At 36.5% G+C, this 17,830-nt stretch overlaps 3 protein-coding genes across 4 annotated transcripts; 1 reads left to right on the top strand and 2 right to left on the bottom strand.

The window, feature by feature from the left end:
• Nucleotides 1-1,330: 1,330 nt before the first annotated feature.
• On the bottom strand, nucleotides 1,331-7,723 carry LOC132188475 (geranylgeranyl transferase type-1 subunit beta). Its single transcript, XM_059602934.2, has 11 exons — nucleotides 7,454-7,723; nucleotides 6,233-6,308; nucleotides 6,007-6,065; nucleotides 5,735-5,874; nucleotides 5,272-5,327; nucleotides 5,112-5,188; nucleotides 4,945-4,990; nucleotides 3,608-3,732; nucleotides 2,463-2,530; nucleotides 2,293-2,380; nucleotides 1,331-1,691 (listed from the first exon to the last, which is right to left on the bottom strand). Exons 1-11 carry the CDS (start codon nucleotides 7,652-7,654, stop codon nucleotides 1,521-1,523), a joined length of 1,107 nt encoding a protein of 368 aa, XP_059458917.1. The 5' UTR covers nucleotides 7,655-7,723; the 3' UTR covers nucleotides 1,331-1,520.
• Nucleotides 7,724-8,831: 1,108 nt separating this feature from the next.
• On the top strand, nucleotides 8,832-12,624 carry LOC132187460 (uncharacterized). 2 transcript variants are annotated; one of them, XM_059601777.2, is made up of 10 exons: nucleotides 8,832-9,004; nucleotides 9,155-9,216; nucleotides 9,574-9,664; nucleotides 9,747-9,833; nucleotides 10,080-10,133; nucleotides 10,325-10,390; nucleotides 10,516-10,700; nucleotides 11,240-11,322; nucleotides 11,462-11,562; nucleotides 12,184-12,624. In XM_059601777.2, exons 1-10 carry the CDS (start codon nucleotides 8,957-8,959, stop codon nucleotides 12,397-12,399), a joined length of 993 nt encoding a protein of 330 aa, XP_059457760.2. In that variant the 5' UTR covers nucleotides 8,832-8,956; the 3' UTR covers nucleotides 12,400-12,624. The 2 variants fall into 2 exon arrangements, with proteins under 2 accessions (XP_059457760.2, XP_059457761.2); XM_059601778.2 differs by lacking the exon at nucleotides 10,325-10,390.
• Nucleotides 12,625-13,849: 1,225 nt separating this feature from the next.
• On the bottom strand, nucleotides 13,850-16,849 carry LOC148582584 (heat shock cognate 70 kDa protein 2-like). The gene is made up of 2 exons (XM_088512069.1): nucleotides 16,532-16,849; nucleotides 13,850-15,816 (listed from the first exon to the last, which is right to left on the bottom strand). Exons 1-2 carry the CDS (start codon nucleotides 16,743-16,745, stop codon nucleotides 14,081-14,083), a joined length of 1,950 nt encoding a protein of 649 aa, XP_088368195.1. The 5' UTR covers nucleotides 16,746-16,849; the 3' UTR covers nucleotides 13,850-14,080.
• Between the last annotated feature and the right edge of the window lie 981 nt (nucleotides 16,850-17,830).

Below are 17,830 nucleotides of genomic sequence, written 5' to 3'. Positions count from 1 at the left end.
GTTACTAAGATTCCAATGGGTAAAGATGAGTCCAGACCTCCATTATGGTACTTAAAAAAAAAAAAAGAAAAAAAAAAAAAAAAGACCTCCACTATGTTAGCTGACGGGTCGGAATAGGATCTCTCAATTTCAAGAAAAAGAAAAAAAAGACCTCCATTATGTTAATTGATGGGTCGGAATAGGATCTTTCTATTTCAAGGGAAATAGAGATGATTTTTTGTAAAGCACTTACATTTCACTTTCTATTTTAACTATTATTTCTTTATTGAGTGGAGAAAGAATGATGGTTAACATTTGGTGAGTGTACAATTCTTACTAAATTTGGGGAGCATTGTAGCAACTTATCAATTCTTTTTTTGTTGGTTAAAGTAGCTAATTAGATATGGATGATTTTTCACCTAAATTTGCATTCCAACTAGCCAAATGTTATTTTGGCTAGTGGGGATGTTAAAATGGGAAGCAAAAGAAGTTGTGTTCGGCTTAGAGCCTATTTGGGATTGTGTTTGAAAAATAGAGTTTTTAAGTCAAAAAAAGCTTTTGGACAAGAACTTTATTTTTAAGCTTTTGCCAGAAGTACGTTTTGATCATTTTTAGGCTTTTTAGACCTTTAAAAGCGCTTTTAATTTTTTTACCAAACGAGTACTTTTTTCTTCAAACAGACTTTTTGAGCGTTAAAAATACTTTTAGACATCTCAAACGCAATCCCAATCAGACCCTTAAAAATTTGGAAAAGCATATGGAGTCTAGATAACTACTACAATGTTGACCAAAACAAAGCATTTTTTTAATCTCTAACATTCTCTCTCTGCTCAATAAAGAATAAAGAAATTATTGAGAGAGAATAGTTAAATGGAATAATAAAAATGCATAGCTAAAATATGGTAAGTCAAAAAAAAAAAAAAAAAAACCCAAATTTGATGAATCGAATGTGAGCCGTAAGCGCAGAGAGAGAGAGAGATCCTAACAAACCATTATCATTGATCAGCATTTTGCCCAAAAAAAAAAAAAAAAAAAAAAACCAACAAACAAACAATATGGACTCTCAAAACGAGCAGTTAAGTTTCACAAATCAGGCAATGGTAGCAACAGAAACATTATCCCACAACTTTTTTTCAAAAACATTTTTTTTTTTTTTGTCTTTCTGGGTGGGTTCTTGTGTTATTCATTCATAACCATCTTGACAAGAGCTCTTCATATCCATTTCATATCAGTTAATGTAATATGTTTTAAATGATTTTTCATATTAGCTGCTTAAAAACAAAACCAAAAGTATTAGGCGCCACTTTAACAAATATAAAATGGGTGTAAAGAGTAACATTACACTCTTGACAAAGTCAATCATAGAGCAATTCCATACTATATACTTCACACGTTGGGAAAAATGTTTTGTGCATCCATTTCACGGGAAATATACATCAAGTGAATATAAATTATATAATTGTAATTCAATAACCAAGCACTGCTTGCCAGTTAGACATGGCAATGCAACCAAATCCAGATGGAAATGGAGAATAAGAAAGTTAAATCAAGAGGCCTGTGGCAGCCAGATCTGCTATTCCCAGCTCAAAACACAGTGGGTTCATGCCCGATTCTCCCAAGAGGCTGAATGCAGTCAATCCATAATAGGAGTGGTACAAATCTGGCACTTGCCCTGGGAATACACTCCCCGAGAACTTACTGAAACCACCATACTGGTGTAGAAACAGAGTTGAGCAACAAAATCAGAATATCAACAGAGACTTTATTAGCTATAAGAAAATACTTAAAAATACCTATCTAGCAAATGCAGGAATATCATATCAATAGTTTCTTATTCAAGGGGTATGCCATTGGTTTTAACTTCCAAATCATAAGCAGTTCAATCAGTTGATAGTGAAGACTGTTTACTTCATTCTTTACGGTCAGGCTTTAGATTTCACAGATGTCAGGCTTTTTTTTTTTTTGAGTAATGCTACTATTTACACTCATTTCATACTGGCCAACGTGGCGTATTTAAATGGCTTCCCATGTGAGCCACTTAAGAAAAAAAAAAAAGAGCAAAAGAAAAACCAATTAAAACATTTCAAGTTAGCTAGTATGAAATGATTATGAAGAGTAGCATTACTCTAATTTTTTTCCATGAATCATGGATGTGACTGATCAACTGACCATATTATTCCTACACATTGGGCATACAACTAGAAGGAAATATATGGGTAGTGGGCTAGAAACCTTTAAAACATCTTCTTTAAACCTTAACTAAATATATGCAATTAACCTAGATCTATTAGGTAAAAGGAGAGGCAACATTACCTCAGACTGACAAGTCAGCAAAAATCGACGTAAAGCTTTTTCATCAATTAGTTTGTAGCACCCTAACATGTGTAAAACCGCTCCAATCCTGTACAAGCACATTGATATTTTCAATGTAGAAAAACTCCATATTACTCTGTCAAATGTCAAAATGGTTTCCTTAGACTCACCAAAATGCATAACAGGTATCACTATCTTTGTTGGGTCTACCTTGAAAACCACCGTCAGTTGCCTGCCTCTGCAGCAGAGAAGAAGAGTGAAAATGGTTTTACGAGCTTATAGTAAAAGGCAATAGTTGAACCACTTAAAATTACACATCAAATTGAAATGATCAAAGAGGAAAGCTGATGCAGGCAGAGAGAAACTGGTGGTTTTGTTTTAATATAATTTTATTCAATTTAGGAGGTAAAGGTATAATTCTAAAATTTCTGGGTACGTGCTAAAGTTTCGGTCCATTGGATCTTATTTTGGGTTTATCATATTATTCTGTTTCTGTTCGTAGGTTTTACCATTTATTTAGTTTGCTTAATAGTCAAAATCTCAGGAGTCTAGTTAACCTATTAGGATTAGGCAAGGGTTGTCTATTTACATGGATTTAAAACCTTCTATTAGATACAGAAAAAGTTTTATGAGAGTTTTGCAACAATTATGCTATTGAGGTTTGTGTACAAGCTTAATCGAGATGTGATGCTGAAGAAACCCTAGGCATGATGCTTAAGAAAATTAGGTGCGATGCCAAGATCTATTTTTTCTTCTTGTCTCTCTAATTTCCAGCAATTCATCCAGTCTTCAAAGACTACAATCTGAACTTGATTTCTTCCCCTTGGAACTCTAAATTCCCTACCATAAAACCCCAGCACAACCCACCTATTATTAGCCTCCAAACTCAAAAAACCAGATCAGCTACAACTCCCAAGTTAATGTTCACAGCCATGAATCAGGTCTTATGATCTTGCTTTGTCGTCAGATTTTAGCTCCAAAATATACCCATCATATTACTCAAGAGTTAAACCATTATAGAACCTATTTTTCAGCCTTTTCTACCCCACAATCCTAACCCAAGCAACCCTAATTTCCCTCAAATACCTACTGCCATGGAAAATTCCAGTAACCAAAAGTTCTGTTGTCAGACACTTTTAGTGCCTACCATTGTTTGTCCTATGTCAAAGCTGGGGCAAAATTTTTATAAGCATTTTACTCATTCCACAATTTTTTAAGTCACAATGACCTTTATGTTTGTCTGTTCAGTCAATTTTTTTCAACTTTAAAGGCATATACGATCGGGTGCTTCCATGAGAAGAGGAGAAAAATAAACCTGCAAGATCCAATCCAGCAGCAAGGGCACATCTATGATCGAAGGAGCCACACTAGTAGACAGAATATCATCTCCAATGACTCCCATTAATCGAAGAGATGCAACAGCACAGTAAGTTGCACCACCTGTAGCACTAAAATAAAAGCTGTTGGTAAATATCATCAGAAGCAGTCCAGCTCTGGAAATCAAGTAAACTACAGCAAAGAGCTGCTTTATGCAGATACAAGCTTGTTTTCAATTTTAATTTTTTTCCTTTTTGGGGTGGGGGGCAAATAAACTTACTGTGAGTAGTCAGTGCTGTCACCACCGCTGCCGCACCCCCCCCCCCCCCCCCCCCCCCCCCCCAAAAGAAAAAAAAGAAGAAAAGAAAAAGAACATAAGGAGGAAAACAAAATCATGTTAATAAGGTGGAAATAATCAACCTCCTTAAAGGGATAATGGTCAAACTGCAACACTTTAAGAAATAGACCCTATTGTGGATCTCTGAAAATATTTTGGTGACATACTGACCCAAAGAATCAAAATGGGAAACAATGAAATCATGCATAGCTGTCACTAAGGTATGATACGGGAATAAAGGAGGGGGAAATAAAAATAAAATGTGTAACAACATGATTTCAACACACCAAACCCATAAGACAATAAAGGGAGGAAATAATACTAATAATAGTAAATGCATGAGAACATGATTTCAACACACCATACCCTTAAGACTGATGCTTTGAGTAAGGTAATTATTATTATTATTTTTTTTTTCTGCTGTGATATAAATCAGACACGAGATTTTGAGAGGAAATCGAGGGTAATGGTTCTGTAAGATGTAATAGAAAGTAAGTAACGACATCCATAATAAAATAAGAACAGTTTCCTCTCCAAGCCAGACACTCTTCTTAGTTAAAGTTGTCTTAATTTACCAATTAACAGTCCCGATCTAACAGACATCTGACTTCAATTCGCAAAGTGGCCTCTTCAAAGTCATAGTAGCAGATCGTTTCTGTAATTGAAGGGTCCATATGGACACCTATAAATAGTACTAGGAAAACCCGTTTTTCAGAAGTTTCAATGCCTTTATGGCTGCAAGTTTTTGCTTATTTAGCCTCCTCAAAGCCAATATTTATTTGACTGCACAATGAAACTCTAAGGACCCTTAAAAGACACAAACACTGATAGACTATTTTTTCCCTTTTTCTTGATAAAGAGATTTGAACGTAAGCATTGGAAGAGTACTCAAATTTATAACTGATGTTTATAAAGTAGCAAACATAAGTTCAAAGCTCAGGACACAAAAATTTGAGAGAACATAAACTAACAATCATACAGAATTTGTTTGGACTCACCATGAGATTCTGAACCAGGTATCAATCCAAAGCCACCATCGTATGACTGAAAGAACAGCATCGCTTGAATTTGAGTATATGTGCACCAATAATCATAGCTTGCAAGAATCCAGAATGAATGCAAGAAAGAAGACAGCCAAGAACAACAGTGCACTTGCTATACAAACCTGGCAATTTATTATGTACTCCTTCGCTTTCTCCTTATCCATGCCCCTCCAATCCTCCAACATAAAACAGATGGCAGCTAATACAACAATATATTTCATCAAAGAGCATATTGGTTTGAAACAGCTAAGATAAAACATGCCTACAGATCTGTTTCCTTACCGGCACAATATACAAAGCGAAGATCTGTCTCTGCCCCAGTGCGGATAGGCATAAAACTGTCAAACATGAAAGACTCGGAATTATCCCATGCCAGGGGGATGATCCCAAATTTACAATAAATAAAGGGTTTTATGTTGGATGGGGGGTGATGGAAAAACCAAAGCAAAATTTAGTGCAAATCAATTTCCTTTCAGCATAACCACATTCTTAAGGGCGGTGGTTTAAAGAAAGACTAGAGGTACGACCTATACCCTTTACTTGAGTCAGTATGCATTCAAAAGCATTCCTTTTGTTGTTTATTCCTTATAGAACAAGATAAACGTTTGGACTCCATGCAAATAATTTTTTTCACATGTTTTATTTAAAGGAAACAGTATGTGCATATTTGTGAAGAACTAACAGTAGTCAGCTTTCACAAAGAAAAAGGGGTAAGTGATCCAAGAACAAGAGGTGTAAAGCTTACCTTCCATCAGGCTGTTGAAGGTTTCTCATTGATGTCAATATCGTCTTAGAGTCAATAGTTGAGAAGTCATAGCCAACAATCTTTAGTATGGCTAGGGCACAGTATGTACTTGCCAGATGACTATTATTGTGACCCAAAACCTTAGATAAAAAAGAAAAAAGGCAAAGGCAATATATGTAACTGTCAGCTTTTTGCATAAACAAAATCATCTTATCACATAGATGGATAAGAAATTAGAACAAACTATAAGTGTAAGATCTGTTTGTTTATACCCCATTATTGTCTGGAGGAAATTGAGAAGTTCTAGAACCATGGAACCCATAAAATTTTCCTGCGGGAAACCAATATGATGTTTGATTAAATTATAGTAAACATGCTGGAAAGGGAAGCACTCCCAGAAAATATAGATAATAGATGCACTTATCTGACAATCCAGCGTTACTACATATATTGTGTTCAATTAAATTATATCAGTTTTCTAAGCAAGCAAGCCCATACCATCATTCAGTTCAGCTCTATTTGTTGGGTGAGCTTGCAAGGATAAAACCCAACTAGCAACCGCTTCCTTGTCAACCTAAAATACACATACAACAAAACTTTTGATAAGTAATCACAAATTCCTTAAAAAGCGCAAATATGCAACCCAACTACACGTGAAGTATACAAGAGAGACACATAATTAGAAGCAAAAAATAAATATAAAAGAACATGAAAACTCGAAATATTAAAATCCAAGGCGGCCAAATGATAGAGTCTTAAAGAATGAAGCTAAAGACACCACATAGGGCAAGATGGTATCATCTTCCAAACTGCATCAAGCTGAAACCTACCACCTTGCGCTCTCCAACTAGTGAAGAGATCTACCACCAAAGAGGCATAACCCACATCCGACCTACACTGCTAAATATGGTATTTCACATAGCATGGAAAAGAAGATGATCCACTGACTGTCCATTATTTTTTTTCCTTAAAAAAAAAAAAAATCGTTCAATTCAACTATGTGCTTGTGAAGATAATCAAGCGCTAACAATATACGATCATCACAGACCATACTATGTCTTCAGGAAGAGAGGAAAAAAAAAAACAAAAAACAAAACAAGTACGATATCCCTATCACTCTTTCGAGTCATTATGCATAGAAAAAGAAAAAAAGGAAGAGTAAAATTTTGATTTTTATGCTTCACATTATCTTTTGTAAGTATGCTTTTTTTGTAAGTATGCTTCACATTATCTTAATTTGCCAAAAGAAAGTCTCCGCAGCAAGTATTTGTACTAGGCACATTCAAGGAACATGGTCACGAAAATGCACATATCTAGTCAAATCCAAATCCAAAAAATTGTTGGCATTATGAATTTCTAACTTTTCAGACTCGTTTAGATAAAATTCACCGAAATACTGAACAAATCATAATTAGCCAAAAATAAAAAAGTAGATTTTACCAAAAAAAAAAAAATCCCAAATCTAATTCTAATTCTTCTATTTCAATCTGAATTATTCACTACAATTCAAAATCAGAACATTCATGAAAACGCGGGAAATCTTCAAAACCAATGTTAAAAACATCCAAATATCTCAAAAATTCCCAAGTAAGAACAAGACGAACTACAAGAATCCAACTCTCTAAAGCGAAAGATTCCTTTAAATTTTCAAATATATCGTCAAAGTTGTAATACCAAACCCTAGCAAACGGGAAGAGAGAGAGAGAGAGAGAGAGGTACGCGATCAAGGACGGAGAGGAGGTGGAGGCCGGAGATGACGAAGTAGGCGAGGGTGAGGCGGTTGACCTCCTGCGTCTCGTACGGCGACGGCAACAGCTGGTACATCATCTCCATGTACGCCACGTGTCGATCCCTCTCGAATACCGACGAAAAACGAGGCGGAGACAGTGGCTCGTCCAATGGGTCCCACTCCGACTCCATGCTCGCCTGCTTGCTTTGTTTCTTGTCAGTGTTTTTACAGTTCTATTAGATCTCCAGGTTTTTTTTTTTTCAAAGGATACTCAAGCTTGTTTTGCCTGATAATTATTTTAAAGAAATTATAAAATTTAAGTTATTTATATGCATCAAACATTACATATTAAAAATGTAGCATTGAACATATTTTCAGAGAGTTTTTGCTTTTTATATTGTAAAAAAGTTTTAAATCAAAAGTCTTCAAAGGGTAGCTCAATTAGTTGGAGACCACGTCTCATGAAGCGGAGGTCACTAGTATGAATTTATACTCTTCCTTTTGTGTAGACATGTAAAAAAAAAAAATAAACAAAAAAAATAAACAAAAAACATTATTTTTGGTTATTTATTTATTTTTTTATTAGCTACCTCGATAACTTGCTACATTTTTGCAATGCTTTGATAACGGGAAATGACCTAAATTCTATAATTTAAGAATTTATAATTTCTTTGAAATTGTAAGGAATCCTAATCATGTTTCATAACAATTCTTTTACGGTGCGGTTATGCTTTTGTATTTTTTATTTGAAAAGGTATAATTTGTTTTGTCAATTTATTCTTACAAACAAGAAAAGGATATAAATTTATAATTTTTTTTTTTTATGGAGTATTTTGTGTTTTAAACTATTTGTAAAAATATTTGCTTTGATAATAAAAAATAAAATAAAAAAAAAACATGGGAAAATATACAATTTTCAAATATAAAAGGTTTATTTTTTAACTAAAACTATTTTTTTTTTCAAAAATATTATCAAACATAACCGAGGTACGATAAAAATTTCATATAAATTGAGAGTTTCAAAACGCATTTATGTAATAATTAATTAATTATCTAAGGTTTAAAATAATTTGATAATTACTTAATATGTATAAAATGGAAGGATCATATGTGGTCAAGGACTATTCAGTATACAGCATAATTTGTAAATGCTAACGTATAAAATTATAATTACTTGGTTTAAAAATAATAATTAAAATTTAAAGAATCATGAAGTTTCAACGGCCTATTGGGGGAAAATGGTTGTCGTATAGTTTCAATAAACCGCATACCGTTTAGCTTACCTCATGAAACGACAGGGAAGTGCTCGCAGATGCTTATATCTCCCGCCGTAACCCCTAAAACCCTTACCGGCCCACTCATTAAAGGCATAAAACCCAGCCCAAAGCTCTCTCTCTCTCTCTCTCTCTCTCTACTGCGCGCGCACAAACACAAAAATCGTATAGTAATTTCATCGAGCAGTTGGGGGGCGAGGTGGCGAAACCCACGGAGTCATGAAGGGCAAGAAGGCAACAATGCTAACATTTGCAGAGAAATGCAAGGTCCTCTTTCTCTCTCTCTGAGAACTTAAGAGTTGATTTATTTAACTGTACTATTCGAAGCATTACTTTGGCTATCTGTTTTCGCCCATTGTTATCTTCAACTTCTGGTGGCTTTAAACTGTTAAAATTAATCACGAAAAGGTATTGCAGAGCATATTGGCGTCGAATTGGCAAGGCCACCTCAATACCATTAAAGCTGACGCCAAAGGAAGGTACCCTCCCTGCTCTAACAATTGGCTTTCTTTAATTTAAAAATAATAATAATAATTTCTTTATGCCTCTTTGAAATAAACGTGGAAGAAAAATGAAGCAAAAATCATTATAGGTGTTCTTGACTGAGTCTGGTACACTTATACACGTGTTTTTTTTTTTTTTTTTTGTAGTAGTTGAGCTGAGCATTTCATAAACCAAATAACATATAACATGCGATTCAAAATTGTCGTTTGTTTTCTTTCTCTGTTATTTTCTGAAACTAATATGGGTGTTTAATTTTATTTGATGAGAAGCAACGTTATAATTGTACATCAGTTAATGGGTTTTTTGTTGATTCCTCTGTATGGTTGTTTAAGTAAGGGGGATATCTACACATCAAAGGTTAAGTACATACTCAGAAGAGGGAAGCCATATATTTGGGTGCCTGAAGATGATTTTCATAATGTGGTAAGTCCTCTCCGTTATGCACTTAGTTTTGTATGCCCCAAGAAAGATCAGATATGGTGAATTGTTCCTTTTTCTTATGTAGAACACAATCATTGATGAACGTGGTTCATTTGCCGTGAGCAGTCCCTTCCCAGGACCACTGTCAAGCTTGCTTAGATCGATGAAGAAGGTTAGTGGCGATTTGAAGTTGCATCACTTCTTTTTCATGTTTAACTAATCTAGTTAGATTGCTTCTTGTTCCCCTAAAACATTTCATTTCCCTGGAGGCTTCCTTTCATTTCCCTAAAACATTTAATATAATCTAGTCATATCATATTAGATGTTGGAATTGTATGGCATGTAGCTATACTGTGTATCTATTAAGCAATTGTCTAAGATAGTAAGCAAAGTTGCTGATTTTTTGACCTCCTTGCAGCTACCAGCTCGGGTTGCTTTGACTGGGGATGTAGAGCCTCTTAAAGATGGAAAGGTAGTCCTAACTCCACCCTCAATTGTAATGAAACATGCTGGCTCAAAATTGATGGTTTTCTTTTTTTCAAAGATTCTAGTACTGATTATTTTTATTGAGCTGTTTAACTCTCCTGTCATGAAATTCAATCTCTTTGCTTATTAGTTTATCTATATCTTTTTCTTTGTTGTTGTTGTTGCTGACTAATTTAGCTCCGATACCTGTTCCTCAAAAGGACTTACAGTTCAATATATCACCTAATTGTGGAGCCACACCTTGTCAGGATTCTTCTGGCCTTGATTAGCATTTCACTTTCAAATAAGAGTTTGATCTAATTTGTTCAAGTATCGTGGTTTTTATACAGTTTCATCTTTGACTTTTTATTGTCATGTTCATTTTACAGGCTCAGTCTGCAACAGAAAGCCTTAGAGAAGTCATATTATCTGAACAGAAAGCAATGAGTGAGTGCAGTTATACGGTTTCCGGTGTATTAAGTTCATCTAATCCTAGTTCTACATCTCGAAGTGAGAGCCTTAAGGAGCTATTGGAAGGGGATGAAAAATATGTGATTTATAAGTTCAATTTGAGGTAGACCACTTCCACTCTGGATTGTTTTTGTCTTGTACTGTTTGGTTTGAGTTTGAGTTTGTTGAGTAACTGCATATAATGACTGTTCTCATAAATATGTCGGATTCTAATTACTTTGTATCAGTCCTGAAAGAAGTTCTAACTTCACAATTGGATTCCACTCGAGGGAAAATGTCTTTTTCATATTCTTAACTTACTCATTTGGCCTTTACTGTTCCTCTACCCTCACCAACCTAGAAAAACTGCCTGCCAGTGTTTGTCTTATACCTTGGTCCATGCTGTCTCTAATTTATCATTTGTTTTAATAAATGTACATACATTTATGTTTGTGATTCTTTGTATATGTCATGCATTTAGATATATACATGGTCTTCCCTGTATAGCAGACTGGCAAAACTTATTTGCATACAGAATTAGATGATCATGCAATTTGATATTGTGCATGTCCTTTATACAATATGGCAGAACTCCTGAATTGTGTGCTACATTCGCTGCTCTCATATGCCAATTACATCTGACTCAAGATCTTTATTGTCCAGTTCCTCCATGTTTATTGATGGCAATGGAGGCACTTTTGAAGTAGATCTGGAAGATATACGAGCATCCAAAGCAGATCCGCTAGGTCAGTTCATATTCACAAGTACATTGAGAAGATGGTTATCATCTTCTGCACAACGGCATGCATATACTTGCATCAGACTAATATCTCTTTTGTGCATCCGTACTTCTCTAATTACATGTTAAATTTGTATTTTGTGCAGCACGCTTCTCTTCGAGGCTAATTGATGGGATTAATCAAAGTGAAGCAAGGCGTAGAGCTTTGATGCTCTTTTGTTTTGTATACTTCAATGCAAATGCAAGGGTAAGACTCTAACTAATATCACACTTTTGTTAAACATTTACTATTCTACAAGTTACTATGCATGCAATGCTGCATTAGCCCACTAAAGCTGGTGTCCATTTATTCCGTTAATTTTATGTAAGCTAAGGTGGTTTTATCCTTCTCTGTAGAATTTTTTTGCTGCTTTTTACAATGAAAAGATTAATAAATTGCTGCAGTTTCAATATCAGAATTATTGCTGGCTACAGAAATTATTTCTTATGGAATAATTTACTGTCCCTTTGAGGAGAAATCCTGTTGATTGAGTTGTCATACAACAGACTGGAGGGTTGTCATAGTAAATTGCATCTCTCCCTTAACAATTGATGCTGCGTGTGTACCTGTGTCTGTTTCTTAATTACTGTTTCTCTCAACCTGCTATGAAACCTGACAGTCCACAACAGGAGAAAATTAACAGCCATTAATTTGCTCACTGATTTATTCCTGTTACTCACATGACTTTACTGCTAATTAGTTTTGCTATAATGGAAATGCATGGACACTAATTCCATTATCAGGAATTGCATGGTCCATAATTTTTTAAGACTTAAAAAATGCCTTTGCCAAAACCAATAACTAACTGGTCTAATTTGTCTTGTCAAGGATGCATATGCGCTCTCTATTGATCGCAATGGATTTGATGTGCTGGGGAAGGTCCCTAGTCCAGTGTTGAAGGATGGCTGCAGCCAATTCCAGTGGAAGGGGTTTAGGTTCACGTTGAAGGAAGAGGCAAATGATGTTGAAACTTTCTGCCGTCAACTTGTGGAAATGGAAGAGGAGGCTGTCAAAAAAGTATCAGGCTACAGTGGTCTAGGATAAAGTATCTAATAGAACATATTATTTTTTCTTTTTTCTTTTGGTTCTTAGTCAGAAATTTGTATCAGGGAATGTTATCACTGTGATTTTTGCTTAACTTGGATTGTTGAGACCTTATAATTGTATTGCATTCTTCCATCAGCCCAAACCAATTGCCAGATGGGCATGGCCTACCGAGTGCTGAGTGTGAATGATAGCCAAGGATAGCCAAGGCTTCCTTCCATTGTATTCTGGATGATTCTTCATATCCATATGAAATTTTGCTTGTTCTCGAGAAAAGATGGTCTGATTTTGCCCATAGGCTATAGGCCCATAGCATAAAAATAAATGTTCTACCAGTAATTCAGAGTTCCCCTCTGAACTTAGGTAGGAGAGAAGCCAGCTTTAAAATTTCCCTGTTGGGGTCCAAATTTTCCAAGGACGTTTAGCACCCACGGCTTATACCCATGTTGACTTGAGCATAATCAGATTCAAACGCGCTTGTACTAGCAATGTAACCATCCAAACAATAATTTTCATAAAAAAAGAAAAAAAAGAAAAAAACCTATCCAAACAATAAATATACTTCTTAAAGGAGCGTATTTTCAACATCACATCTTTTTATTGGATTGAAATTTCTCGAAATTTCTTTTAATTACTCTAAATTAGAAAATCTCATGTTACGAAATCGTACATTTGTATAACTGAAACATTAAATTTTAATTTTAAACTAATAACTTTTTTGTTTTACTGATATTTAAATAATTTTATAAATGGGCCACAATTTCATAACAAAAAATTCTCAACTTTTGAATAATTAGAGTCTCAATCAATCCCAAAAATTGCTGAAGATATATTTATTTTTAGGGTTAAATATCTAATACCCCCTGGAGTTTAAGAACTTTATTTTACCTCCCTGAGGTTTCATTTTTATCACAAGACCCCTCTGAAATTTTGATAAATGACCAATTTAGTCTATCCGTGAGTTGACCGTTAAGACTGACACGTGGCACCCACAATTTTTTTCCTTAAGTACATTTTTTTTTAATTTTAAAAAAAAAAATTAAATAAGTGCCACATGTCAACATCTGGTTGGTCCACATGTTGGTCTTAACGATCAACTAACGGTCAACTAATGAGTGGACTAAATTGATCCTTTATCAAAACTCCAGAGAAGTCCTGTGATAAAAATAAAATTTCAGAGGTAAAAATAAAGTTCATAAATCCTAGGAGTATTAAGTATTTAACCCTTGTTTTTATTAGTAGCTTAACAACACCCCCACCCCCACCTCCCTCCTTTATTTTTTTGTTTTCTCCGAGTAATTTAGTAGCTTCACAACCTACATCGTCCATAATGTAATTTATAGGTGAAAGCTCTCCTAATTCATACCTACAATTTGGCACTTCAGGGTAATTAATGATTTTATTCTTTAAAGCAAATATAAAAAAAAGCAATAGCTACCGGAAAAGATGCTACACAATCCATTATCTCAGGATGTCCAAGATAATTAATAATACCGATACGAAAAACTAAATAATACGAATTCCAAAAAATATAATAATCCTCGGGCTCCTGGTATTCCAAACAAGCCCTTACCAAAATATAAAATCCACAAAATTTCATAAATCGACTACTATACTAAGATACCAAATCTAAACAGAACCGAGTATCACCATCATCAAACCAAAGAGCGGATCACAGCTCTTAGTCAACCTCCTCAATCTTAGGACCAGCACCACTGCTACCAGCAGGAGGAACATCCTCATCCATGTCGCCACCCATGTCAGGCCCACCAGCACCTTGATACATCTTGGCTATGATGGGGTTGCAGATACTTTCGAGCTCCTTCATCTTGTCCTCAAATTCGTCGGCCTCCGCAAGCTGGTTGCCATCGAGCCATTGGATGGCTTGTTCAATTGCATCCTCAATCTTCTTCTTGTCTGCTGGGGCTAGCTTGGAACTGATCTTTTCGTCCCTAATAGTGTTCTTCATGTTGTATGCATAGTTCTCCAAAGCATTCTTGGCCTCGATCTTCTTCTTGAGCTCCTCATCCTCGGACTTGTACTTCTCGGCCTCCTGCACCATCTTCTCAATTTCTTCCTTAGACAGTCTTCCCTTGTCATTGGTGATAGTGATCTTGTTCTTTTGGCCAGTGGTCTTGTCCTCAGCAGAAACATTCAAGATACCATTAGCATCAATATCGAAGCAGACATTAATCTGAGGAACACCCCTGGGAGCTGGAGGGATGCCGGAAAGCTCAAACTTTCCAAGCAAATTGTTGTCCCTGGTTCTTGTCCTCTCACCCTCATAAACCTGGATCAGAACACCTGGTTGATTGTCGGAGTAGGTCGAGAAAACCTGCTCCTTCTTGGTGGGGATGGTGGTGTTCCGTGGAATCAACACAGTCATGACACCTCCAGCAGTCTCCAACCCAAGGGACAGAGGGGTGACATCCAATAGCAACAGGTCCTGAACCTTCTCGTTACCCTCGCCAGTCAAGATAGCAGCCTGAACAGCAGCACCATAGGCGACAGCTTCATCTGGGTTAATGCTCTTGCAAAGCTCCTTACCGTTGAAGAAGTCCTGCAACAGCTGCTGCACTTTGGGAATCCTAGTAGAACCCCCAACGAGGACAATATCATGGATAGTGCTCTTGTCCATCTTTGCATCTCTCAAACACTTCTCCACAGGCTCCATACACTTCCTAAAGAGATCCATATTGAGCTCCTCAAACCTCGCACGAGTAATGGTTGAATAGAAGTCAATACCCTCATACAATGAGTCGATCTCAATGGTTGTCTGAGCAGTAGATGATAGTGTCCTCTTCGCCCTCTCACAGGCAGTTCTCAACCTTCTAAGTGCTCTGGGGTTACCACTAATATCCTTCTTGTTCTTCCTCTTAAACTCCTGAACAAAGTGGTTCACCATTCTGTTGTCAAAGTCCTCCCCACCAAGATGAGTGTCACCTGCTGTGGCCTTCACTTCAAAGATACCCTCTTCAATGGTGAGCAGTGAGACATCAAAAGTACCACCACCAAGATCAAAAATCAACACATTTTTCTCCCCAACGCTGCTCGCCTTCTTGTCAAGACCATATGCAATGGCTGCAGCAGTTGGCTCATTAATAATACGCATCACATTGAGACCGGCAATGACCCCAGCATCCTTTGTAGCCTGGCGCTGAGAGTCATTGAAGTAAGCCGGGACAGTCACAACTGCATTCTTCACAGTCGCACCAAGATAGGCCTCGGCAATCTCACGCATCTTTATGAGGACCATAGATGAGATTTCCTCAGCAGCAAACTGCTTCTCCTCACCCTTGTAGTTGACCACAATCATGGGCTTGTCACCAGGACCAGCGACGAGCTTGAATGGCCAAAGCTTGATGTCACTCTGAACAGTGGCATCACTGAATCTCCTACCAATCAGACGCTTGGCATCTGTGGACGCCAAACAAAAACAACATCAGGATCCAATAACAAACATATACAGGACAGAATCATACGAAACATAAAAATCTGATAAACCCACTAAAGCATCCACCACACACACGACCAAAAAAAAAGCACCCACATGGACTCCGATTAAAACTACCACACGGTCCACACCATATTGCTCATTGACAAAGAAAAAAAGTATCTTTGATTATGTTCTAACTTATTATCCAGTAAAACTTTCATCGTCGTCAATAATATAAGAATTTGCAACATGAAATTGCATCATGCATAACTATAAATACTAAAAAACCAAACTTTATTCTTAAAAAGCAGCAGAAAATTTATTCTTAAAAAGAACTCAAATCTAACAGCTTCAAGCCAAACTTTATTCATAAAAAGAACCAGAAATTTTGTCATTAACCTCAATATAGCATCGCAATATTATGGTTTCATCTAACACAGCAAAACTCATATAACCCCACAGATGCAAATTTATAGACGACAATCCCATTAATGCACATGGATCCAAAAGTCCTATAAAATAATCCCCGTAAAATAAAATCAACAACTAACGTCGTTGATAATAAATACTTCTACGACGGCACGTTTAAGACTATCAACAAAGAACACAATGGGAGTATACCCCTCGTTTCCAGATCTAATAGAAAACCATATGCAAGAACAATTCCAAGAAAAAAAAAAACCGTAAAAGACTCACCGAAGACGGTGTTGGTGGGGTTCATGGCGACCTGGTTCTTGGCCGCGTCACCGATCAGCCGCTCGGTGTCGGTGAAGGCGACGTAAGACGGCGTCGTCCTGTTCCCCTGGTCGTTCGCGATGATCTCCACGCGGTCGTGCTGCCACACACCCACGCAAGAGTAGGTAGTGCCGAGATCGATCCCGATAGCGGGGCCATCTCCCTTTCCGGCCATTGATCCGGCGAAGATCGGACGCTCGAGAAACTACGAGATGAGAGAATTTGGGTGTGAAAAAGTGAGATGTTGCTAGCTTTTGATTTGTGTGGGAGGGAGAGGCGCTAGGGTTGAGTATATATAGGTTCTTTACTGTTAGAGAGTCTAGAATGTTCGATGGGAGCTGAACGTTATCGGCCGTTGATGAGTGCTTGTACCAACGGTAGGGATTGATTTTCGTTGTGTTTAGTATCTCTCCAGGATCCGATTCCAAGTGGTGGTAGTTTTTTACACGACATCTACGAGGTTTCGTTTTCCTTTCCTTTATTATAATTATAATAATAATTAATATTTGTTTGTCGGTTTGGCCGTAAGAGTTACATTTTGGCTGTACACCAAAAATAAATAAATAAATAGAGTTTCTGGTACGAGTTATATTAATAGATATATATATATATATACACACACGCGAGTTAACGAGTCGAGCTTCATAAGTACTTGTTAAGTACATTAACCAAGTCGACCCAAGTTTTATACAAACTTATGCCCAGTTATTAACTTATACTGGGCATAAGTTTGTGTTTATGAATAATCAATTTAATAAATGAATCGAGCTTAACCTGTTCTCGAGAGTAGCCTTGATCTTTTACAACCTTATACCTAGATGATGATAAATGTATTCACACATGGATGAGAAGGGAGACAATTCCCACCTTGGCTCCTAAAAAACACGAGTGTTGCACATTCTCTCCTTATTTATTTATTTATTTTTCACATCTTCTCACTTTTTAAAATCACTATTAAATTTGTAGAGTTCATTGTTAGGATTATGCCACATTAGTTGTGAAAGATATTAGTGGTCAATTTATAAGTGTGAGGGGTAAAAAGCTTCACCTCTTTTGAGCTAACTTTAGAGGTTGAGAGATGCCTAAGACTACCAAACTGGTATTAGAGCCTAGGTTCCACTAACAAGTCTCGGCCCAACAGTCCACAGGAGAAACGAGTTGTCTCTGCTTCGACTCAGAGCCCGATATGTGAAGAAGAGATTGTTGGGGTTATCCCATATCAATTGTAGAAGAGGTTGTCGGTCAGTTTATAAGTGTGAG

Source organism: Corylus avellana, unplaced genomic scaffold (genome assembly GCF_965113065.1).
Source record: "Corylus avellana unplaced genomic scaffold, dhCorAvel1.hap1.2 HAP1_SCAFFOLD_86, whole genome shotgun sequence".
Lineage (NCBI taxonomy): Eukaryota > Viridiplantae > Streptophyta > Magnoliopsida > Fagales > Betulaceae > Corylus > Corylus avellana.
Note: the sequence above shows the minus strand (reverse complement) of the source record. Positions and strands in the feature narration are given on the sequence as shown.